At 27.8% G+C, this 27,793-nt stretch overlaps 1 protein-coding gene across 3 annotated transcripts in view; it reads left to right on the top strand.

The window, feature by feature from the left end:
• Positions 1 to 25,730, top strand: part of LOC130670573 (peroxidasin-like) — a 42,572-nt gene extending 16,842 nt beyond the window's left edge. The window contains exons 6-8 of one of the 3 annotated variants that reach the window (XR_008990360.1): positions 707 to 884; positions 1,993 to 2,208; positions 17,594 to 17,731. Coding sequence is in view for 1 of the 3 variants with exons in the window: in XM_057473991.1 (XP_057329974.1) it covers positions 707 to 884; positions 17,594 to 17,730; positions 24,149 to 24,249 (416 nt within the window). In the remaining 2 variants the exon portion in view is untranslated. Of the gene's footprint in view, positions 1 to 706; positions 885 to 1,992; positions 2,209 to 17,593; positions 17,732 to 24,148 lie in introns of those variants that run through there. The other 2 variants (XR_008990361.1, XM_057473991.1) reach the window with 2 other exon arrangements.
• Positions 25,731 to 27,793: the final 2,063 nt, after the last annotated feature.

Raw genomic sequence — 27,793 nt, 5'->3', positions numbered from 1 at the left:
ATATTTCATATATATAATTAATAAATAATTTAATTTTCAACAGCATAATCCGTTGTCAACTACATGGAGTAAAAAATGGTAATTTTTGCTATATTCAAGTAAAGGAAATGCCTATAATGACATCGTAAAATTTTTTTTATCAACAAAGGAAAAATACATGTATGAAAATGAGAAAAATAACCATTTTTTTCTCTGCGTAGTTAAATGTATATGACTTAAAATTTTCAAATACTTAAATTATTAAATGGTTAACTTGTCAGAAGTTTCATGTTTTATGCAATGTTTTCACGTGTTTTATTATTATTATTATTATTATTATTATTATTATTATTATTATTATTATTATTATTATTATTATTAGTATTACTATCTGCGTTTTATGTGTTTCAAGCTGAGCGAATCATTCTCATGCGTGTAAGAGTGGAACTAGCTTTTTCGTGGCTCATTGTTTTCACCACACAGGCGACCTAGTTTATTTCTCTTCACTGCTTTTAGCAAATTGCCTTCGGATTATATGGTACATTTAATATACACTAGTATACATAGATAATAATAACAACAACAATAATAATAATATTATTATTATAAATATTTAAGTTGAGAGTAAATATAGGATATTGATTTGGGAAATATAGTTGTGTATTAAACGTGTTTTGTTGCTATTTATTGTAAAAATAATATCTTTAATTAAATTATTATATTACAGTACCACGTGTTGAAATAGTTGACGAGCATGGTGCAACTGCTGGTGACAAATTTTACAAAGCAGGCAGTACAATTGAGTTAAAATGTGTTGTGAGCAAAGTTCCTCATCCTACTGGCTATGTAATATGGAGGCATGGAACTCGAATGCTAAATTATGATACTATTCGCGGGGGAATCAGGTGAGTTTATTTTATTTAATATATCGAATAATCAATTATAGTTATAAGATGAAAAGATAAATATATATTAATCAAAATGTTGATATGATTTTAATAAGATAAAATTAAATTTATTTAATAAATAATGGTTAATAGGGTGAGCCAAAAAAACCAACCTATCGAATTTACGTCTTAAAAAGGACCTATATATCGAGAGAAAAATTCCCCCATTGGGCAAAATTTTTAGCTCAATTTTAAAATGTGTCGGTAGCCATTTGAAATTTACTATTTAAATAACATGCAATAAAAATTTTTTTGATTAAAAATATTATAACTTTTGAACCATGTGAGACAAAAATTCGGCTCTAGAATATTCATGTAGAACATTAAATTTCTTAAAAGAAAGTCCTGGGAGTCGAATTTGTAAACTTTATATTTCGTATACTAACAGGCCATCAAAGTCTAGAGAAAACCGAATCATACAAATTTAAGGCTTTATTATTAAAAATATCAATACTACGAGAAAATTTGTTCTACATATAGTGCAATGAAATCACCAAAAACATCCACGTTGTAACAAATAATATTTTGTTATCGATCACAATAAAAGAAAAGTATTTGGAAAATCCAAATGAAGCCTTAAATTTGTATGATTCTGTTTACTCTAGACTTTGATGGCCTGTTAGTATACGAAATATAAAGTTTAAAAATTCGACTCTCAAGACTGTTTTTAAAGAAATTTAATGCCATACAAGAATGTTCTAGAGCCAAATTTTTATCTCACACGGTTCAAAAGTTATAATATTTTTAATCAAAAAAATTTTTATTGCATGTTATTTAAATAGTAAATTTCAAATGGCTACCGACACCTTTTAAAATTGAGCTCAAAATTTTGCCCAATGGGGGAATTTTTGTCTCGATATATAGGGCCTTTTTAAGACGTAAATTCGATAGGTTGGTTTTTTTGGCTCACCCCAATGGTTAATGATTAAATCGTTTTATTATTAAGCAGCACCATTAATAATAGTAATAGTAGTAGTAGTAGTAGTAGTAGTAGTAGTAGTAGTAGTAGTAGTAGTAGTAGTAGTAGCCATTTGTCCCTTGTTGTACATATATCTATATCCTATAGACGACGTCCGTGTAAAACGATGGACGTCGTTGCAGGTGGAACTTGGTACGTAGTAATGACGGGTTTCACGACACACCAGCATTTCAGTTCACAGTGTGTGATCTAATTGGTTATATTCCACGAAATTGATGAATTTTAAACGACTACCCGAGTTCCACTATGGATTTAAATCACTTTTGTTAGTCGGGTTTTCAATCAGCAGCATCAGACATATTGGTGAGGTTCACTGCTTTATTTTTATTTTTTGAATACGTCGTTGTCTGCAACACTATACTCTTTATATTGTTTTTCTTATTTTCATACTTTTATTTGTTGTTATAATTATTATTATCATTATTGTTTAAAAATCAAAATATTTTTTTCACAATTGATTTATTAAAGAAAAAATCTGAAAACTAGCTGACCCTGCAGGCCAGCCCAAAAACGTCCCGCTGTTTTCGAGCTCAAAGCCGCGTTGAATGCCACGTTGAAGATCTAAATCAGTTCATCCGTTCGAAAATTATAGAATATTTACATACGTACATACACACATACACTCGGACATCCTCCTGAAAATAGTCAGGATAGCTTCCTACACGGAAAGATTGGAACCCAACTGGTTACTGTTCTGCACCCGACTCAGTACGGTGCTGGAAAAAAATGCTCGATCGTGGCGCAGCGCCATACTGATTACTGTGCAGGACCTGACTGAGTCGTGTGCGCATATCACTCCGTCAGGTTCCGCACAGTAATCAGCGTGGTGCTGCACCACAATCGAGCATTTTTTTTCAACACCGTATATTGAGTCGGGTGCAGAACAGAAACCAGTCGGATTCCAATCTTTCCGTGTAGGACCTTAAAACGTTGAGATCTGTTTAAGACTCAGTTTTCGAAATTCGGACCGAAACCGATAACTTGTCTTTTGCACACCTCGAACGCGAAGCGGAAAGGTAGTGCGCTACTATCGTCAAATGTCAAAGAAGGGTTTTTTTTTAATTTAAAATTTTCTTAGCGGGGAGTTAAAAAAGTTAAAAATATTTTATGTTATTTGATTAATAAATTTTAATAGCTATCACAATAATAAAAATATAAATTGTAAACAATTAGAACAAGTAAACTATTATTTTTGTCATTATTATCAGGTGGAATATAACTGAAATGTAACGATACAAAGTTGAATTAGTAACCAGCAGGTGCCTGACCACACACGTTAAATTTATCACCATATATATGCAGTACGGGTTTGCAGGTTCCAGAACTAACAAAAATTAAGTCAGTACACGTAGATTGTGAGATACGCTATTGCCAGCATGCCTGGTTTAATTATTGGTCCAACGCCTATTGGACGTGATAGACGTTTATTCGTTATTTCGTTCATTCGTTAGGTTTTTTTTTTTTTTACTCATATAAATATATCCGTATAAACTTGGATGTATAAATTTTCCCTAGGAGATATAAGTTTAAGGGATATAAGTTTAAGGGCTGATAAATTTATTAAGTAAACAAATATATATGTATATTTATAAATTTTTTTTATCTGACTAAAATATCAATTTTTATAGTATTAAAAGATTATGATTATTTGGTTAGAAATTAAGTCATATTAAAAATTATTTATACATTGATGAAAAATTTTTTATACTTAAATTAAAAAAGCTTAAAATATTAACATCTATTTAAATTATGCAAAGTTATATGAAATTAAATTAATTTATTAATGTAATTTGTGTTATATTGAACAAAAGGCTATTAGGTCACTGTCATTAGTCTGCTACGTTATCCTGTGCCAAAGAACTAGTAATAATTTACAAAAGTCCAATGCAAAGACTGCACTTTAAGATAATTAATGAAATATATCTTTCTTACTGATATACACATATAGAAATAATGATAATATGAACTACCTATGATCAATTATTTATAAATATTCCGTTAACTGCTTATTAAAGGTTATTGGTTATTACTTATATAATAGCAGTTATTGACTACACTGATAGAAAAACTATCTTGATTCAAGAAAATTTTTTTCTTCAAAATGCGATTCTTGTCCAAAATTTTTAATTATTTCAATTCAAGAAATAAGTTCTTGAACCAAAAAATTAAAATTCGCAGATAAAGAAAAAAAATTCTTCGTTTAAGAATTATGTTTTTCAATGAAGCCTTTTTCGTTTTGAAACAAAATACTGATATATATCGCTTAAGAATTTCTTGCTCTTGGATTAATATACTCTCTAAAAATGAATCAGTGAAATTCACTTCAAATTAATGAATATTCACTAGGAACCAGCTATAAGTATACCACTGACTGAATTAGTGGTATACTTATAGCTGTAGAAATAGTGACTATCCACTGATTCGCGAGAATTTCACTAATTCATTTTTGAAACAAGATCAGTTTTTAGAGAGTAGGCAAAATGTAGGTTTAAGACATTACCGACTTGTTTCGAGAATGGCACGGTTTTTAATCTCTCTTCGAGCTCAAAAAACTGTGAGGCCGGTAAAATATACCTACACTGAAAAAAAAAATAATTTTTTGCCCGACGATAGATCAAAAATCTAATTAATTTTAAGTTTTCGTGAGCTCTTTCGATTTCCACCAAGAACGTTCCAATCGGTTGATTCGTTCCAAAGATATCGTCGGACAAAAAAAGTTTACACACACACACACTTACTCACGGACGTCCATCCGGAAATAGTCAGAATAGCTTCCTAAGACTTCAAAACGTCGACATCTGATGAAAACTCGATTTTCAAAAATCGGACCGAAACCAATAACGTCCCTTTTTTTTAACATTTGTAATTTTCATAGCAGGAAGTTAATAAATAATGTTAAAATACATTTTTTTTATCACAAATTATTATTTAATAATATAGACAATTTTTTGTTACAATCAATAAAATATCAACCGATAATACATATATTGGGTGTAGTTAAAAATTTGATATTTATTATCAATGATTTAACAAGTTATTGGGTACAATACAAATAATACTGCATGACATTGTTTGTCAGTGATGATGTTTAATTGTTAAAAATTGATGTATACGATGAATTATGACGCGAAAACTATCATATTCAAATGGCAGCACGATTGATACGTATCACAGAAATTTTAGATATCGTTATGTGCAAGGTGCTACCACTGTGGTCAGATTGGCACGTGCCCGATGTTGCGTAGTTGGACTATCAAGTATCAAAATTATATAATAAGCGTGCCTATTGTTTCTTGAAGATTGTGCAGACTGTTAAATATAATATCTATATATATCATATATATTTTCTTTACTTAACGTTTTTCTACCAATCGACTGTACATAGTATATATATATATATGACATGTGCTTGTATGTTGATGTGAGTTGTGCAGATGGACCAATATGTGGCATCTGGTGTAACATCGTAACGTACTTGAAGCTTGGTATAACAAGCTAGAGATTCGTTGGTGTGCACTGTGATGGGAAAAGTTTCTATGGCATGCAAGCTTTCAGAGGCGTTGTTCTGTTCTTGACTCTGTCCGTTTTATATTCTTCATCTTGATTGCTGGTAAAGATTATATATATTATATATATACATCAAAACTATCTTTTTTATACTTTTACGTTGCAGAAGATATTAGTAGACTGCAAAAACGTACGTTCTACTTAGATACAGAGTCAGAAAGGAATACAGATACCACAAAATGAAATACTATGTAATACCATGTACCGCACTACCATATACCATCTAACCAATGTGCTTTTCCATAACTAGCAACATTTTTTAAATTATTATTATATCTGATCACTAATGTAATTTACTTATTAAAGTATGAGTATTATCTAATATTTCCTTTAGTTTATTTTTTTATAAATTAAGATTGCAAATTAATAAATGTATCGTTTTTTTTCTTCAACTATCTATATTAAATAAAAAAATACAAAATTTAAATTAAAATAAATATTTTAAATACTACTTATTTTTTCTAAATTATTTTTTCTTTTTAACACCCTTGTTTATACATGTAACGTAAATAATAACGTTGACATAAAAAATATTTAGTGGGCATTAAAAAAAAAAAAAAAAACAAATCTAAAAAACGGTTGACCCTGCGAGCCAGCCCTGAAACTTCCCACTGTTTTCGTGCTTCCTGAGCTCGAAAACATTATTTTCAATATGTTTGACCTCGTTGAGATCAACAATATCTTTGAATACATTGGTATTGTCGAGCTCTTACAGCTCGAAAAAAGTTACGTTTTGTATGAATATCTGAGAAACTGAAAATAATCAATAAGGATCGTTTTTTCAAGTTTTTGCTCAGGATTATGCTTGATAAATTCGATGTTTTTGAACAAAAATTATTAGAAATGATCAAGACTAAGACTTACGTTAGCTCCGTGCTGATAAGATTTGGAAATCAATCGATCAAGCTGTTGTTAACAAATTTCAAAAAATCTAAAAAAAATTAATTGTTTTCTTTTTTCAACATTTCTTCTATATCTTGAACAGTAAAACATTGAAGGATTTGAAGAAAGAAAAATGTCTAACTCCATTAACGATAATAATATTTTATAGTTATATCATATCACTATCTGACAACATTACACTGTAAAAAATCCGGAGTGAATCCGGAGTGAATTGGGAGTGAAAGAAAATCCGAATTCACTTCGGATTCACTCCGCCACTCGGAGTTCCGAAGTTTTAAAAAAAATCACTCCGCATGCGGAGTGAATTGGGAGTTTTTTTTTAGCGGAGTGATCTCGGAGTGACGCGGATTTTATTTCGCTCCCAATTCACTCCGGTCCGGAGTTTTAATTCTTAAATAAATTTATATTAATTTATAAGAAACTGCTAAACAATGTTTGTGTGTGTGTGTTTGGGTGTGTGCAGGTGTTTGTGTGCGTGTGTGTGCCTAAATATGTATGTGTGTGCATATCAGCTGATCAATAATGTAATACCCGAATTTTTACTTCGATTTTATTATGTGGAGTTATATTTTATTAATAATATTTTCAAAGCTCCGCTCCGGAGTGAATTTCACTCCGGAGGGATTAAATTAATAAAAAATTATCTACTCCGCGAAAACTCCCCTGCGGAGTGAATTTCACTCCAAGGGAAGTGAATAATTAAAAATTCATTCACTCCGGATTTAATCCGCATTCACTCCGCGAATTTTTTAGTGTATAGTACTGAGTATTATTAGATATTGTTAAAATTAATAGTAAAATGTAAATTTAATTTGATTTTAAATATTGAATGCATACCAATTTTTTTTTTTTTAATTAACGTATTCTTCTAATTATAAAAAGTTATCTTAAATTATCTATCTATAAAATGGAACTGAAATAAAATATTAAATTTCAATTTTGTTTATATTTTCATTTCCGTTACACTCACAAATTTTTATACTTACATGTCCTTCAGCCATAGATGAATTTTTAATGGTTTTTCTTTGTTTTATTCAATTTAATTAAAATTTTTTTTATTTTAGTATGACAAGCGACCGCATCTCGGAAATTTGCATGAGTAAATCGCTTACGGATACAGAAAGATTTAACGCCACAGCTTGACTGACAATTGAATAGACAATGAGAATTTTTTTTTGTATAATAAGATAAAAAAAAGTCATATATTTAATTAATTATTATACGTTTGAAACATTTTTTTGCATACTTTGGTTAATATTCGTAATAATATCATCATTGCCTCACTTAATAGTTAATTGTTGATAAACTAATGGAAAACGATTGATTTATTAATTGAAGATGTGTGTGAGTAAAGTATTAATTAATATAATATTTGAAATTTAATTATCAAAGTGTTAAGTGTTTGCAAATAAGCTTTTTGCGTACGACAAGCAATTGAAGTATAATAAATTAACCATACATTATTAAAGGGGTTTTCGTTGGACCGTATCAGTCTCGCTTACTCTACTTCTATATTCTCTTTCACATGATTACATATCTACATTGTATATATCAAATGAAAGGCAATTTCAGAAGGCGGAGGAGAAGGAGAGCAAGTTATAGCTTCTATTCCCTCGATTGGGCTATTCGGGTATGTGGTGTCAGCAAATTATTCGCTTACTGAATGTGCACATTTAACAATTCAAAATTCATTTCGGGACATCGTATAATACCGCACACAATATATATATATATATATATATATATATATGTTAAAATAATTAATTAATTAAAATCCTTAATTTTTTTTTCTTCTCAAATTAGATTTTTTAAAGAGCCAATTTAGTGTTGTGATCTGCTGTGAAGTGCTGTGACTCATCTAGTGCCGTAAAATTTTTGAAATCTTTGACAAATGAGATTTTTTCTATAAATGTTCAATCTTCCTAATGGAACAAAATTCGTATAAATTAAGTCAATTCGATAAAAACAACATTTTTTTTGTCAAATTTAACCTCTCAGAGGGACATTTTGATGTTGTGAGCTGCTGTAAGATGATAAAATTCATCTCGAGCGGCGTAAAAAAGTTTTTTATCAACTAATTTGATTAATTTTACTTATTTTCATGCCTTTGAATGATTTGCAATTCGTTATAGGGTAATCGATACGCAAAATAAAAATTTGGTGCAGGATCATATTTTAAATATTTGTTCTGCAATCAAAAGCATATTAGAGACAGCAAAAAAAATCACAGCTATTAATAACTTGTTCTAAGAGAATCCATCCGCCCCCACCCCATCTACCCCTATAATCATATTTGTATTCATGAAAGTAATAGTCATGCATTAATATGATAAGTAGATTAAAATTCAAAGTAGAAGCATCGGTGTTTTATTTAGCAAAAAAATTACAATTTAAACATTAGTATAAGATAATTTAGCTCTGTAGAGTATAAAAAAAAATAACATTAAAAAATGTACAAAATTGTTTAAAATTTTTTTTATTGCAATTAGATGCAGTATTAATTGGATTTTTCATGATACCAGCATCGAAATTTAAAGTTTCAGTACCTCTTCAGCCAATCGAAACAAGCTAATTTCAAGTCCATGCTGCACACAACTGATAGAAAATTCGTAATTCACAAAAACTACCTTCATACAAGCGGGCAGAAATATGCGTGTCCCTTGTAAAGAAACACAATTGTTTCTGCCCGGTGTTAGTTATATTATTACTCTCATTTGTTTACTTGTCACTTCAGTTTACTCATTTCATTTTTTAAGTGACAGTTTTTATTAACTAAATGAAATTACTAAAAAATTAGTTAAATTTTTGTCTTATTTACTATTCAATAAGTGACTTTAAATCACAGATTTCTCATTCTCTAGCAGTTCTTCGCATCATCGGCTGGAAATTTTTTCTTACTGGCTATTGACACTGAATCTTCAAGTTCCGATGCAGATAATCATGAATAATATGTCGTGTGAGTCAGGATAAAACATGATTTTAGACTGCGGGTGATGTCAGCCCCTGCCTGAAATCGTCTTGTTTTATCCCTTGTCACACAATATACTATTGTTGATCTAAGAAAAGTTTTTACATTTAAGATTATTGAGAAGATTGAATTCTATGCAAAACGCGAAATTTGTATATTGATCCAATTTTTATACAGATGTATCTAAGTGCGTGCAATAAATAAATAACATCTATCAAGGTGGATATCTGTGACGAATACATAATGCAAAGAACGGTTGGATACAGTTATATATATATAACCAGAGAAAAAGAGAAGCAAAGCCGTAGATTCTGTAGACGACACGAACGCCTTTGAGATGTCCAGCGACCAAGTGCCTCTCTGAGGGCTTTTAAGCTCAACGTTAAGCTTAGATTTATTGTAGACCTATTTGCACAAGTAAAGCTATTGACTGTAGACATTAGTTTGGATTATATAAACTGGATAAACGACTTCATACCAACTTGAGTACGTATATATATTGTTATTTAAATAATTCATGAGTAATGAGTAATAATAATTATTATTTAATGTTTTGTTTTCACATTATTGAACTGTCATTTTTCATAATTTTAATATAATTTATATTCGTGTCAGTGTCCTTATCAGAACCAAAGCTTTGTCAATTAATTTAGATTGCTACTTATTATTAGATAATAATAAATCAATAATAAAAAATAATAATCTAAATATAAGTACACTGGTCACAGAAATTAAGGGATAGAAAAAAAATCCGAAATTTTTAGGTGATTTTCAACATGCTGTAACTCGGTGAAAAATGGTCGTATAAAAAAACTAAAAAAAGCAAATGGTAGCCTCAAGTTTCTAGTTTTCAAATCTGGACCTCAAAATTTTTTATCATGTACGGTTCCGGAGTAATCATAAGAAAACCAACGAAAAAAAAAATTTCAAAATTTTTGCTGGTCTTTCAATACCTCTATGGGCGACAATAAATTTTTTTGAATAATCCGACTGTCTGACTTTTCTCGGAAATTTTATGCCCTTTAATTTGGTGGCCTTAAAAAGTCTCTACGACGATTTGGCGCCGAGTTATCATTGATCAAAGCAAAAAAGTCCATTTTAGCTTTGATAATCAATAACTCCGGATGTATTGGTCCTACAAAGAATGGAAGTAGGGTTTTGAAAACTGGAAAACATTCTCTATAAGGCAAAATTAGTGGCATTTGATAGAAAAATTTTTTTTAAAGCGATATTGTTTGGTAAAAAACAGGTCAAAATTCACAAATTTAAGGATATTCGGAAATCTTGCTATAACTTTGGCTATAACCGATAAACAAAGGATATCTTCGACTTTTTTTCAACCTCAAAGTGTCCTGAAAAAACCCTGAAAATTTCAAATCGCTGCGATTTTTCTTTCTTAGTACCCCGAAGCTTTAAATTTATCGATTTTGTCAAAAATCACCATAATTGGTAGTTTCTCGGTTTTTGTTCATTTTTTCGATTTGAAAATGTTTTTTTTACCGATAATCTTCATTTCTTTGATCAAAAAGATCGATTATCGAAAAAAATTGAAAAACAAAAAATTTTGAAAAAAATTTTTTTTTTTTCAAAATTTTTTTTTTCAAAAATTTTTTTTTTTCAAAATTTTTTTTTTTTGTTGTATCTGCAATGATTTATCATTGTCAAAAAAAAATCCTAAAATTTTTTTTACCGCTGTAACTGCATCTGCTTCAAATGTCAACTTAAGAAACATACCCTTTGGGTAACTCTAATGCCGGCGGTAAAAAAAATTTTAGGATTTTTTTTTGACAATGATAAATCATTGCAGATACAACAAAAAAAAAAATTTTGAAAAAAAAAAATTTTTGAAAAAAAAAATTTTGAAAAAAAAAAAATTTTTTTCAAAATTTTTTGTTTTTCAATTTTTTTCGATAATCGATCTTTTTGATCAAAGAAATGAAGATTATCGGTAAAAAAAACATTTTCAAATCGAAAAAATGAACAAAAACCGAGAAACTACCAATTATGGTGATTTTTGACAAAATCGATAAATTTAAAGCTTCGGGGTACTAAGAAAGAAAAATCGCAGCGATTTGAAATTTTCAGGGTTTTTTCAGGACACTTTGAGGTTAAAAAAAAGTCGAAGATATCCTTTGTTTATCGGTTATATCCAAAGTTATAGCAAGATTTCCGAATATCCTTAAATTTGTGAATTTTGACCTGTTTTTTACCAAACAATATCGCATTAAAAAAAATTTTTCTATCAAATGCCACTAATTTTGCCTTATAGAGAATGTTTTCCAGTTTTCAAAACCCTACTTCCATTCTTTGTAGGACCAATACATCCGGAGTTATTGATTATCAAAGCTAAAATGGACTTTTTTGCTTTGATCAATGATAACTCGGCGCCAAATCGTCGTAGAGACTTTTTTAGGCCACCAAATTAAAGGGCATAAAATTTCCGAGAAAAGTCAGACAGTCGGATTATTCAAAAAAATTTATTGTCGCCCATAGAGGTATTGAAAGACCAGCAAAAATTTTGAAATTTTTTTTTTCGTTGGTTTTCTTATGATTACTCCGGAACCGTACATGATAAAAAATTTTGAGGTCCAGATTTGAAAACTAGAAACTTGAGGCTACAATTTGCTTTTTTTAGTTTTTTTATACGACCATTTTTCACCGAGTTACAGCATGTTGAAAATCACCTAAAAATTTCGGATTTTTTTTCTATCCCTTAATTTCTGTGACCAGTGTATATTATCAATAACTAAAATTAAATATAAAACAATCCTTATAAACAATTTAACTTTAATAATATACTCAATTTTCACTAATAATATAAACTAAAAATAATAATAATACTAATAATAAATATATGATTGTTGCATAACACTTGTAATTATTAAAATTAAGTTCAAAATGGTTATTATTATTATTATTATCAAATAAGGTAGATATTTTTTATCGTTTACTCTTTTTATTCAATTGAATTATATTGAAATTTTCACAATAACAGCAATTCGATAAAACCGTAAACAACAAAATGGTATACAAGTGTATAAGATTGATTCATTCGTATAAAGCCGGATCAGAATGACCAGAAATCAATTGGATGACCCATTAACTAGGCGGTAAATAAACGGACGTTAACTTTGAGAAACACCAGAAGTAAAATAGTACTAGCACTTACTGAATCGATATTTAATCTCTTTCTGTTTCTTGCTTTGCTCTCAAAGTCCAACGAGAAACGATAATTTTCAGTAAATTGAAATCAGATTCAGTTCTTTGTATCTATCTATTGATCTGGATATACCACTGGCGTTTGCTTAACCAAACCATACTTACTGCTGTCAATTTATATCGTTTTTTTTTTCTCAACTTTATTATGTATTATTTTTCATTTATTTTTAGCTAGATTTATTACAACAAAATATTGACGAAGTTTAATGATATATACATGAATAATCTTATATGTAGTAATAGTATAATTATTTAAAAGTTCTACGCATAAAAATTTATTTATAATACTGGCTCAAACACATGATTTACCTCATTTGAAATCACTTGACAATTTACTCGAGGAGAATTTAAAACATTTATCACATTACTCATTACGCCATTACAAACTTTGTTAAGGAAGTATCTAAATTTTTACTTGACAAAACTTTACTAGAGTGTGACAATTGTAGTAATTTAATTTTCAATAATTAGTCAAATTTAATGTTTTAATGTTATTCGAGTTAATTAAAAACAAATCAGTTAGATCTGTTAAAAATCATGAAAAAAACAGTAACTCATTTAATAAAGCTTATAAAATTGAATCAAGAGAAATTATTGTACCTAAAGTTTACACGATAATGCAGACAGATGTAACAGAAATATTATCTGTCGGTAGTTGACTTGAATTATATTATTTAAATATAAAAAAGAACTCCGCGTGTAATATATGATCCATCGAAAGTTAAAAAATTGAATTGATAAATTCTGCAAATGCCGACGGACTAAAAGGATAAGCTGGAGAATAAAAAATCGAGAAAAAAAAAATCAAATCAAATGCGAATGCAAAAAAAAGTGGAGTAAGGTTTACAATAAGCGGATATAGCAAGCTATACTTTGCGTATATATGTATGTATATACTGTAGATAAAAATTTAGTTGTTATTTTTATTGATTCCAAGGATACTTCCGGAGGTTTATTTTATTCACTTTTATTATTATTTACGTCATCAATAAAAATAAAAAAATAACAATATTTTTTAGAAGAAATCTAACGCTTGTCGCTTTTTCAAAAGCCTGTGACTTGGTCAAAAATTGACCAAATGGCAATTTGTTTTTTTTTCCATTCTTTGTTTTTAGATGTTGTTTTTGAAAAAAAAAAATACAAAAAACTACTTGTTGGTGTCGTCTATTTTTTTTCAATTTTTTGAAAAGAATCCAAATTTTTTTAAAGATTACGACTTAAAACTTTTTTTTTTCTTTTCAATTTTTCAAACTCTGAGGTCTTTTATAAATCCTCGAAAATTTCCAGAGTAAAATTTTTCGTGAAATCAACCCAGCAGGGAAAAAATTTTTTTTTCAATTGATAGAAAAAAATAGAAGGAAAAGTCGGCCCACTCTGCGCTAGGCGACATATTTTTCAGAATTGAACAAAGCTTTTTTTAAGATAAAAAAAAAATCAAAAACGTCGGACTTGGAGAAAATTGCTAGAAAATGTCTCGAAAAAGTGAAAAATTCCATAGACTTTAATATCTTACACTGAAAAAAAAATTTAAGTCCTATTGGTATACATACCAATGAATTGGTATTGGACTACTATGGGTGGAAATAGTCACACAATGTCAAGAGGACAAAACGGGACGAAACTCCAAGTTTTGTCCACCCGAAAATAAATTTCTTATTCCTCCGGACTTTATTGGAGTCTTTCCTGCTAGAATAAAAGTATTTTCGAGATCAAGGAGTTTGAAAATAGCGGGAAGTTGTGGGGCTGGCTTGCAGGGTCAACGGTTGTCTAGATTTTTAACTTCCTGCTAAGAAAATTGAAAATTTTTAAAAATTCGGGAAGTTATTGGTTTCGGTCCGGTTTTCGAAAATTGAATTTCTTTCAGATCTTGATGTTTTCAAGTTCTAGGAAGCTATTCTGACTAATTTCAAGATGATGTCCTAAGTGTATGTATATGTGTATGTACGTACATACGTGTGTAAATATCTGTAACTTTTGAACTGTTGAACCGATTATGATCGTCAAGGTGGCATTCGACGTAGCTTGTTTATTTCTACAAGCTGTGAAAATTTGAGCTTGATCGGTAATGTGCGTTCGGAGATATTCCAAAAAAAAAATTTTTTCATAAATGTTTTTTTGGATAACTTTTAATGTGCTCGATGGATTGATTCCAAAATCTAATTAGCTCTAAAACTTTATAAGCCGCGTCGAATTCCACTTCAACCATTAAAATCAGTTCATTCATTCAAGAGAAACCGTTAACGAAATAATTAAAAAACATTTTTTTTTTTCGAAAACAATAACATACAACAGTATTTTTGAGCTCAAAAAGCTAAAACACAGCGGGAAGTTTTGGGGATTGGCCCCCAGAGTCAATCAATACACAGATTTTTTTTCCTAGTATTGTTATTATAATCAATATTATTATTTCCATCCTTCTTAAAAATGCTTTTTAAAGATTAGGTTTATGGATATATTTACAACATATACAATAAGCTTTTTCTTATTTAGTGTGAGCAATTAAGAAAACTGAGTTGTCACAACTAATCAAAGCAAAATTATATAAAACGTTTAAATCAAAGACGCTTTTTTTTTGGTTTTTCTCTATGAATTAAATGAAATTGACGACAAATTTCAAAGCAAGTCATTTTTTTTAGTAGAATCGAGAATCCCAATTAAATCACTATTATAGTTAAACTATCTTTATACAAAAAAAATATAATTATCACATTTTGCTTTTTATTTTTAATAATTTCAATAAAGTTTATTTTCTGAATTCAATAATTCAGTAGATAAATTTAGTAGGGGATGGTGGGGCAGATTAAGTAGGGAGTTTATTTTTTTCAGCGGAGTGACTTCGGAGTAATCTGGATTTTATTTCATTCCACATTTACTCCGATTCAGAGTTTTTTAATGTTAAAATAAACTCCTTTTCAGAGTGAATCTCACTCCAAGGGAATTAAATAAATGCACTGTCATCCGCTTCGCATTCACTCCGCGAAATTTTTACAGTGTAACATTTTAATTTTTTGTGCGAATAATAATAAAATTTTTTATCTCTGACACTTGAATCTTTTGTATATATGGCTAGTATATAATAAACCCAACACTTTTAGAGGATTGATCTCTCTAATGGGATCGGGATAACATGTATAAAATAACTGAACTAAGAATAATGAACATGAGTGCTGGATAAAATGAATTTCAAGAATGAGTATAATAATAAAAAAAAAAAACTATAGTGAGAGAGAGACAGTAAAAAATAAACGCAAAGTATGGTCAGAATTAAATTCCTACCACTAGAAAAATGAAAAAAAATGAACAATACAAATTGAATTTATGGTATACAGGTTTATGTAGATATATATAAATATAAAAGACGTATGAACTGCTGTTGGATTACATACATATTGTCGTGGTAATGTGGTACTTTGGAATTTAGACAGCATTTAAAGTATACCGATAATAGCAGCATTGCATTCCATCTTTTCCATACATTACTTTTTCGTTTTATTAAAACTTTACTATATATTCCTTGATATATTATATTTTTATATTTAAAAAATGTAACTTAAATTTATACAATTATTATAAACGATGATATAACTTGTTATTATACAAAATGTTAATCGAATAAATTTTTACAAATTTTTCTATTATTATTATTTTATTTTATTTAAAAATTAACTGACTGGATTTTAAAAAACTTTTGTTCAACCAAGTTTATATTTATTCACGTATGCTTCAATACCTTTCCATATTTATTTTATAATTACTTGTGTGCCAAAGGTTTTGCTTGGAATGACATAACATTAAAAAAAAAATATATATATATGTATAAATAAATTATTAAAACTCTCTCGAGTGAAGAAAATGTTTAACGTTCTTCCTCGTTATTCAGTAATTCAGTACTTGAGGATACAACAGTAGGAATCCTCAACTCATCTTCAAGGCTCGTAAATTCATTAAATTTTACGCTTACTTGACTCCCCATTAGTAACAATTATATTAAGTTTGTTTTTTCTCCAATTAAAGTACGTCATTAACATAATATTATATCTAATTTTTCATTCTCATCATTAAAATATTTTTTTTTTTTTTTATTAAACTTAATATTAGAAATAAATATTTTAAAAACTCACTATTTAGATTGACTAATTGATTAATGTTATTTCCAACAGTTATTCATTTATTAATTTCATGCGTTATTTTGGTCAACATCTATAGTCTCACAATTGAATGCACTAGACACGACGACCAGTTGTGATTGTCTTGTATTATGTGAGGTCTAAGATTTAGTCTATTAATCTGATTTTTACTAACACTACGTATATATACTTACTCACACTATACACAAATTGTAAAGCTTACTGAAAATATATTTTTTAACTGTATTTGATGAAATTTTTATTGTCTGTAATTTGCCGACTAATAAAATTTATTTACTTATTTGATTAACCAGCTATTATTATAAATTAATAACACTAAATTTTTATTTGGCTTTTGATAACCGCAACAAGTTTCGACTTGATGGCCAAATAAATTATATTATTTATCTATCTATCTGAATGCATAGGTAAACAAATATCATGAGTTTTTTAATTTAAAAAATAATAAAAATGATGAAAAGTTTCGCAAAAAGTAATGGTGACATAAAAAAAACCCGTCATTTCTTATAATTGTAACATGATGAAAAAGCACACAAAATTTAATCAGAACGAAAGCTGTTTATTTCTATCTATTAAATTTATCTTTACTTAACACTGGTGTAGGATTAATATCAGTAATATATATTAAGTATCCCTGATTTTATATTAATTATTGACAAAAGACATTTATAGCATTCTGCTATTAAAATTTATACATGCTTAATCATTTTTTTGTTTTGTTTTTATACAATAATTTTAAGGGTTGGTCGATTGTTATATTATTTAAACATTTTTTATTATCTGCCCTCCCAACGAATACAGGATACAATTCACTAGCTGTGTTCCTCAGCAATTTTTATATATCTTTATTTTCTATTTTCTATTTTCGGTTTTCTGTTTTTAGCGTTAAGACTGACATGGGCGCCGAGGGGGCGGTTTCGCGGCTGTATATTGCAAATGCCAACAAAAAAGACAGCGGAAACTACAGCTGCGCTCTAGCGGATATCGCTGCAACAACAGTCTCCGTTCATGTACTTAACGGTATGTAACTATTGTATTGCAACATCAACGATAATGCATCTTGGTTGTAGTATTTCCATTGTCATGTTTTAACTTAAATAATCGTTTTATCCTTTTATTTTTAACAGTGCGAGCAATTTTAAATTTTCAATAAATTTTTTATTTTTAAGTAATGGCCCATTTTGCCTCAGGTGTGAGTTCTTAACAGTTCTTAATTAAATAATTTAAATAACAATCTCTTGAAGATAAAGAAAGTATTTTTGTAGGTTGCGTTATACATTTATATCTATATATAATAAAAATAATAATAAAGAAGGTGAAGCGAAGAATATATAATGGACTTGAAATGAGAATGGTTGTAGTAGAACGTAGAAAGCCAAGTCGGTATTGAATCCTCGATTATTTATAGGTAAAAGTGATCAATATAATTTTCCAGTCTTGCGAATTTTTGAGCAATTGATTTCCTTAACAGTTATTCACACTTGTTGTTGGCACTCAATACTTAACAATCAATGCACATCCTTCAACTTTTTATTGTTTGTATTTATCTGATCCTAGGGTCGTAGCCCCTTAAGGACCATCAATCGAAAAAATGATAAATATTTATGATGTTGTAATAGATATTATTGCTGTGGTTGTTTTTTTTGTTATTGTTGGTGTTTAAAAGAGCTACTATTATACAATCGATCTTTCATATTATTTTATATATATTTTAGTATTAACTATAATTACTGCTTTGGACATTGATATTTAATTAATATCACTTAGTTCAGTTTTAAGTATCTTGCGGATTCAATTTTTTAACAACAAAAACAATAGTAATGAAAAAAAAAATTTACTTATTTATGTATTTAATAATTTTATCGGTCCTGAAGCTTTTGTTTCCTGAGGGCCGCAAATACGAAAGTAATCAAGTAGTACAAACGTAATTATATATAAGGGAGGGCCGGGCAAAACGGTGTACTTAAAGAAATACTGAGTTTTCGAGGACTCAAACACGCTAAATCTTTTTTTTTTTTTTAATGATAATCAAAGTAAATAGAAAAAATTTTCAGTTGCCGTTGAAAAAAATGATATTTCACATGATTATTTGATACAAAAAAAGAAAAAAAAAATTTAATAGTTTTTATCATGAAACAAAAGTCATTAACATTTTTCGACTGACACTCGATTTTTGAAAAAGTTTAACGAAAGAAATTCAAAATAATTCTCAATTATATTTACAAAAGTCATATTGCCCGGCCCACCTTATATTGATTCTATACAAATTAAAATTCGAGGTGTGCAATATAAAAGATATTAGTTAATGATAATAATAATAAAATCATAATTATTTATTTATTTTTACCATTTAATCATCTTTATTATTTTTGTTTTTTGTTAAAACAAAAGTGTTTAACCATAGTGCCATCGGCACAAGTCGTAAAACTTTGGTATATCCCCGAAATCGTGTGTAAGTATACTATTTCCATCGATAAGAAGTACTAAACGTTAGCTTTATCGTTTCTGATAAAAGTTAAAGGGGGATATAAATAGCAAAGAAAGAAAAATTTTTAAGTTTAACTCATCCATAGAGTAAAATCAATGGTATTTCTTTTATGTAAATGGGCTTTGGTATAATTTCATTAAAATGTGTTAAGATAGGTATTTGAGTACCTTTTTATTAAAGTTTAATAGTTTTATTTATAATACAAAAGTTATCATTGTTGTCTACTTATACTGTGATAGTATTTGTAATTTAAAGCTGAATTTATTATATATAGATATATTACTAAATTATAACTGTTTTGCTGAAATATGCATAAATTAACTATAATTATTATTGTTATCTTTTCGTAAGGTTGGGAATCCCACAAGCTATTTTTTATCTACTCACTTCTGTTACTACTGTACCATTAATTCATCTTTTACTATATAGCCTTGAGCCTCAAAGTTCATCTGCTTGCACTCTCTACTTCTCTTATCTATACTTTATAAATAACTTTATGCTTTTGCTTTTTTTTTTTTTTTATTTTTAATTTTTTTTATTTGAGAATCAATGAAAAATTATTATTCAAACTTTTTGAGTATCACTTCCAGCAAAAATATTTTTTCTCTTCATATTTATTAAAGTTTTATAAATCATATATTCTAATCCCGGTAAGCATAATGTAAATTTTATAGTTTTGATGACTTAATTTGAGATAACTTTTATTATATTAATAAGTTAACTGTTTTTTTAAATTCAATAATTCAGTTTATTAACTCCCATTGTTATTAAGTTATAATCTTTGATTATCGTAATAGCTCTCTTTATTTCTAAAAGTTAAATAATAATTCACCCATAATATTATTATTCAAGTGGTGTGTTTTACTTTCCTATTATTTTATAATGATAATCATCACACAAATACTTTTCTATAACTCGTATAATAAATAAGGCTTAAGATGGAATTCATTATATTTCACTGAAATATTATTACATGAGTGTATAACCGTTAAATTGGATCAAGTAATTGATGTAGTATACTTGATTACTAAGTTAAAAAAAGAAAAGTAGAAAAAAAAATAGAATGTACTCAAGCAGATAATTCCTTGAGCGCATAATAACGTATAGTAATAGTAAAAGCTCTTTACTTCAAACTATGTTAATAAACTTCTCATGGTTTAATTAATATAGAACTAAATTATAAGATTCAGGTAAATTATATATAACTTTCAATTAAGATGATATGTATACATTAATAATTATTAAAATAATAATACATATATAATACTTTTTGATATTATCTCAAACAAAGAGTTGAAAAAATTTGCTGAGTATTTTTCAATTTTATGATTAGTCAACCCTTGACTTTAGCTATTTAGGTTACGAAAGAAAAGAAAAAAATAATCATAACAACATAAAAATATACTGTAAAAAAAAAACTCTCAGTGCATTCAAATGACATCGGTACAACTTTTAACATAAGAATGCAGTAAAAAAAAAAAAAAAAGTAAAATAAAAATAGTGTGACTGATAGATGAGAAAATTACTAGGATAAAACTTGTAGGAGCTCGTTCATAAAAATGAGGAGCTTCTTGGCCAACTTAATGCCTACAAAGACAACGAGTAGAAAAATAATAACGAGTATATATGTAGATGAAGAAAAAAAAGACAAAAATAACGAGCGACAAAGTACAACTCACATATCCTGCTACTGCTAGAGAAAAGTAAAAAAAAAAAAAAATAAAAAACGAGTTGAAACAGGAAAGTGGAGGTTATGTGGGTTATTCCGTGAGGATGTCACGCCCTACCCATTAATAATCGTAGCCTCAACTTTTCCTAACTTTCTGGAAATTCGACTATTCTCTTTCACACTTAATATTTTTTTTTTTTTTTTTGTCACTACGTCTATATCGTATTACTCAATAATGTAGCTGTAGTATACAATGAAAAAAAGTTTTCAACAAAAAAAAAAAAATCTTAAGCTTTTATAGGCTTTCATATAGATTTTTTTAAAATCTGAACCATTCAGTTGTATTTTATTATCTTTATTTTTAAAATATATATAGTGCCAAGAAGCAAACTAATTTTTTTTTTCTTGAATTCTCATATACAGATACACACACTATACTGCATTGCAGTGTATATAGTATAGAAGAAAGCGTGAAAAGTTTTGCAAAAGCTCTCTTTTCGTCTCGTGAGACGCAGTTAGCACAAGCACTGGGCTGCTATGTATAATAGAGAATACAAGGGATCTCCCAAGGGTACTTGACAGTTCAATTTGCATACAGTCTTTTTTGCACGTGACCTATCACTATATATATATATATAGCTTGTGAAAAATGACGTTTGCTTAAGGCAAATTATAATATATATAAATATAAAAAATATTTTATCAAAATAAGGAAAATTTCATAAAAATCGGAAATTTTATGGGCTATTGGGATTATTCATATAAATAATTGTTTTTTTTATTACAGTAATAGTAAAATACAATAACAACATGGTTATTAAAATATTAAGTTTTTATGGAAATATATGATAATGAGTTAACAATTCATGTAAGAGTAATTGCTGGTGATGTATACTAAATAGTAAAATTTTTGATAGAAGATAAATTTATACTATATAAATAATGAGAGTAAATTTCATTATTTTTTTGTTTTAATTTTTTAAATTTATAAACGTTTTAATTTAATTGTCTGAACAAAACTTTTTATTTTTCAGTTAATGATAATTTAAAATAATACTTTTTGTTCACTCAAGGTTTTAATACATTACTGTATGTATTATGGCAGTAAAATACGCACTTTTATTCCCCATGGTAGCGGTCGCTTACTTACAGTAAGTAAACCTAGAAACTCGCCGGAATGAGTCCGTATGTTTGTCTAGCCCGCTCATGAGGAATATAAGAAGTGCGTATTTTCTAGCCATCGGCCCTCGATAGAGATCCACAACAAATATCACACATATCTGTCGCATACCTACGTAAGTAATGGACACCCTGATTAAAAACTCCGATTGAAAACAATGAATTCCGATTGAAAGTCTATCGGTTTCAATGAATAAAAACAAATTACTTAATTAAAAGAAAAAAAAAAAATAATTACAATAAAATTGAAAATTCAACTTTCTTGTGTGCCATGTAAATGTTTAAACATTTTTTTATAGATTCTATAAAATAATGAAAAGTTTTTTTTTTATACTAGTAATTATTGATAAAATATCAATACCTATGGTGGGACAGTTCTTAATATCATTATTTATCTAATTCTATAAAATTCAATCCTTGATAAGAAAAAAAAATAAAACACATGCTACTGATTGCTCATTGCTAAACTTATACAATTATCCTTCTCAATAAGATAATTTATAGATAAATTGAGAAATATATAGATAGCTTTTAATATTATAAAAAAAATTAATTTTTATTTTAATTTCTATAAATATTTGAAAAATAATAATGGACTAGGTTTGCGTATTACTTCTTCTGGTGGTGGATGGATGAACTACAGTTTAAAGTATTGAAAGCGCTTGTATCGGCGATCGAGTTCCCTGCTTACACTACTCCTGATTTCTCTTGCAATAGTTTTATTCGTCAATGTTGTGGAAAGATGCTCATCGGTGTTGACCCGGTCGTGGTCCAATACGCGCCTGTGAAACTTACTCCGTACTAGTCATTCGGCAAAAGTTGATCGTTATCACGGGCAATAAACAATCGTAATCGCGGCGGGTCCGTTGGCTCCTTGCCAACTTGATCTTTCCTGGCTCTGCACATATACACAATCTATACAGCATATTTGTGTATTAAAGTATATAAATGTAGGGTCCATTATAAAAATAAGAGAAAATCTAAGTAAGATTATCACTAGTCTCTATTGTAAGAAAACAAGTAGTATATATATATTTTTGATTATTAAATAATTGTATCCGTGATGGCCGCAAGGAGCCTACACTCCATGGCCAAAAAATAATAAATAAATAAAAAAAAATATATATATCTATTTGAAGGCTCAAAATAATAATAATAATAATGAAATTTTTGAGCTCCGCGAGCCGGGAATTACTGGAAATTTTTGGGATTTAACTCTCAGGATCAACCATTTTCAAAATTTTTTTTGTTACAGTTAGTTGCTTTATACACTACTGATGACAATGACGATATAATATTAAATAAAATTTTTATTATATGAGTAATTATATTAATGTTACAGAAAAACATTGCGTTGTAATTTATTTTTTTTAATATTAATGAAATTACCAAAGTCCTCAATTAATTAACATGATAATGTATTATGTGTTAACTTAAAATGAATATGTAAATAAACTGTTTATTTGGTTAACTATCTATAACTTTTTTATGGTTTAAGAAAATTATCGCATCCACCACTTTAATTTTTAAAATTTTTGCCTGTAAAAAACAAAAATTTATATAATCACACAAACACACATACATAAGCACATATATTTACATGAAGGTCGATTTCCACGCTCTTGGCATACGACATAAACAATCGTCAGTGACGTTATCACCAGCACAGTGGTCGGGTCGGAATGCCGCATTCGGAAGTAGCTTTAGAACGATCCGAGAACATTCATCTCCTTAACTAGTGTCGTTCTTTATATATATAAGCGAGAAAGTTTGGATAATCCTAAATGTATAATAAAATTACATATCGTATAAAAATATTAAACTAAAAAGATAAAAAAATATTATAATTCGTTTTGATTTATACGCGAATATTCATTCCTATATAGGTATATTTACAAAATCCATGTACTTTTGTCTACTATACATCGGCTCTCATATTTCCATCAGTTAGAATGAAAAATCTCTTTTGAAGAAATCCTTGTATTTGATAAAATTTATCGAAATACCTTTATTCCGAATTACATTTCAGAGAAGTACAACAACAACAACAACAACAACAACAACAAAATTATAACTAAATTGTTTGTTTATTTTTGTTACAGGGGAAAATCCAGCAGCAATGCAACATGGTACTAGTTCAGACTTAAGATCCACTTACCTTATTCTTGTTATATTAATGATTACATCAAGACTTTGTAGGTGACCATAAAACAGACGTATTTCAACACTGCCCTTTATCAACGATTTTATGTTTATTATAATTCTTGATTAATACATTACTGTATTACGGCAGTAAAATACGCACTTCTATTCCCCGTTACAGCAGTCATTTTACCCTCAGTAAACCGAAGAACTCGCCGGAAGTCCGTACGTTTTTCCACCGACACGTGACAAATATCGGAAGTGCGTATGTTCTAGCCATTGGCCCTCGATAGATAAATCCACAACAAATATCACGAATATCATGATATTTGTCGCATACCTACGTAAGTAGATCTGCCCAGGCTCAGAGTAAATCACCGTTAACAAACTATGCCATAATACTCGGCAGTTTATAATACAATTTCTGCACATGTTAACGGTGATTGTTTAAATAAAAAAAATAGACTAATATAATTTTTATGATTTACTCATAAATTAACAGTGATTGTTTGAATGAAAAAAAAAAAAATTGAAAAATTGTTCATTTGAACAACTGTTCAAAGGTTGATGACATGTGTCAGAGGAGGAAAAGTTTGTGCGCTCATCCGCCGCTTAGTGGTGACTCCTGAAACTATTTGGCACATAGATGTCATCTACCTTTTAACAGCCGTTCAAATGGACAACTTTTGTTTTTTTAATTGTTAAAAATTTTTTTTTCTATAAATAAAGGAAAAAATTAATTGTAAGAAAAAAAAATTACAATAAAATTAAGCTTTTAATATTATAAAGAGATTTTATTTTTATTAATTTATAATCATTTTGATATACAAAAATAATTAAATTTCAATAAATATTTGAAAAATAATGACGGACTAGATTTGCGTATTACTTCTTGATTAATATGAGAATTAAATAAAAATAATCAATCAACTGAATTAACATATTGTAGGACATGCCGAAAGCTAAAAGTTATAGACAATACCAGCCATCATCAATCATTCCTTTCTTATTATATAACAATGGTCATTTATACAAAGTTAATTTATCAAGATAACTAACTTTTTATGAAACTTAAAATTGTTTAAAAAATTGCTGATTTTTTTTTTCACTCTAAAAATTTAAATAAATATTGTCAAAAGTTTAAAAATATATAAATCCTGAACGAGTGGCTAAAAAAGTAAGCGTTGTATCATGAAAGCAAACGTATTTTAGATAACAATATTATTATGATCCATGTCATCTTTATTAAAATCGAAACAAAATAATTTTTAATCATTATAAATAGTGACACTCGTATAATTTGACACGATATATAGTTAAAAATAACTAAATTTTAACTTTTATTTATGGCTTTATTAATTGATTTAAAAAAATGATAATAATAATAATAATAATAATAATAATAATAATAATAATAATAATAATAATAATAATAATAATAATAATAGTAAGATGGTTATTGAGTAATTTAAATAATTTTAGTATTGTTTGATACGTGAATTTACTAACATATCAAATAATTCAAATTTTTAACGTGAAATCCTAGTAAATTTATTCAAATTAGTAAATATTGTATTTTAAATTAAATAATAAAATATCTGTCGAATTTATTTTCCAATTAATCACATTTTTTATCTTTTTATGTCATTTAACAGTTTTTTAAATTTTTATGCTTATTTAGTGTTTTTACTTTTAACTTGTAAAATGATTTCGAATTACCAATGGCTCTTTAAGTTTATCCGTCATTTTTTTATGCATCAATCAATAAGTTTTATAAATATTCGGTCAACATAAGTAAACAACGAAAATAATGTAAATGAATGATTTAGTTGCATGTTATTTATTTCAATTTCGTTAAAAATAAAAAAAATTTTTTATTTTAAAATATGCAATCTGTGTGATAAAAAAGAAAAAAAGTTACTTTCGACAGATATTACAAACTCATCAATAGTTACCAAACAAAACAGTCTTCGATATTTTTAAAATTTCTTTTGTAATTATTGTAATATTGGTAATAATTATTTACAATAAAAGCCGTGATTAAATAACAATAATAAACTGTATATAATCGTAGTGTAAATTGAATGAATGAAAAGTAAGATTGTTGGCCAAAATATCGTAATTTTTCGATTGTAAAATAAGTTAAGATAATTTAATATGTATCTGATTATATAATTTATAGATTATTATTAAATTACAATAGTATATAATACTGAATAATTTATAATTATAAAAACATTATTTATATTTACTTAATACTTATATCATGATAATAAGTATAATTGTGTAAAATAAATAATAAATTAAAATTTCGTGTACATCAAATTATTATGATATCTGTTAAATTAGCTAATAAATATTATTTCAATTCAACCATATATGTATAATATACTGTAGGAGAGGAGAATGTAAGTAAATCTTAAGCATGACTAATTAGTGCTGTCGCGAGATTCAAGATTATTCAGTGATGATAAGAATCTGCATAAAATCTTCTGACTCATCGTATATTCTATTCGCGATTCCATTATATATAAAATACATAAACTCTATAACTGTATATTGACGCTGAAATAAATCAAATATTATTATATCAATAATCATCAATCAATAGCAGTTTAGATATATTGAAATAATAGCTTTCAATATGTTTATACGTACTGTATATACTTATTTTACAATAAGAGAATAGTCTCACCTGTATTGTTTAATGGCGTAGTAGTAGTTTTATTGATACAAGAGTTGTGGGATTAATTATTTAAAGCCCCTTAGGATAACATCGAATTAATGGACACAAAACCGCAATTTGACCGCGACATAGATAATTCTGCAGTTCTGTGGTTGTTTCGATTGGTCGTGCCAAGTACACCTGGCTATCCTGTTATAGTGTTTGTGTTGATAATAATAATAATAATAATTTAATAGGTCTAATTATTATTTATTATTATAAGAACATGTAGTTTTTATTTGTCATTTTTTTAATATACTGATAAATAAGAGAGAAAGTAGATAAAATACCTATAATCATTTTGGTATTTTATTTTTTATTTTTTTTGTGATTGAAAATTAAATTATTTATTTTATTTAAAGACCACCCAATTTCGAAAGAAAACTTTAAGGTCTCTTAATCTTAATCGATCTTCCATCTTAACCGAACTCGTTGAAAACATCGTTACCATTTTTTTATTCATTCTACCTTTTTTCTTTCTATTCTTACCCACTATTAAATTCTAATCTATTGAATTTTTCATTTACTTTATTGGTTTTTATTTATTTTTTATTTTGCATTATTGTATTCACTTGCTCACTAAACTTATTTAAATTAAATTTCATCAGAATAAATAAGTTATTTAAACTCTCAAACTTGACATTAACAGGTAGTGATAAAGAAAATGATGTATATGTAAAATGTATTTAAAGTAAACAACACCAGACAAGCTAATACTACGCAGGTTAAAGCATTTACTCCTGCTTATAGTGCATTAATATAATTACAAATGAGAAGAATGCACGAGCCGTTTAGTTTATATAATTAGCTATCAACTTATGTCATGTATAGTGTAACTATATATATATATAATGTAGCTTGTCGGATATTGTTAACTTTG

This window comes from Microplitis mediator, chromosome 1 (genome assembly GCF_029852145.1).
Source record: "Microplitis mediator isolate UGA2020A chromosome 1, iyMicMedi2.1, whole genome shotgun sequence".
Lineage (NCBI taxonomy): Eukaryota > Metazoa > Arthropoda > Insecta > Hymenoptera > Braconidae > Microplitis > Microplitis mediator.
This window is presented reverse-complemented; position numbering and strand designations above follow the sequence as displayed.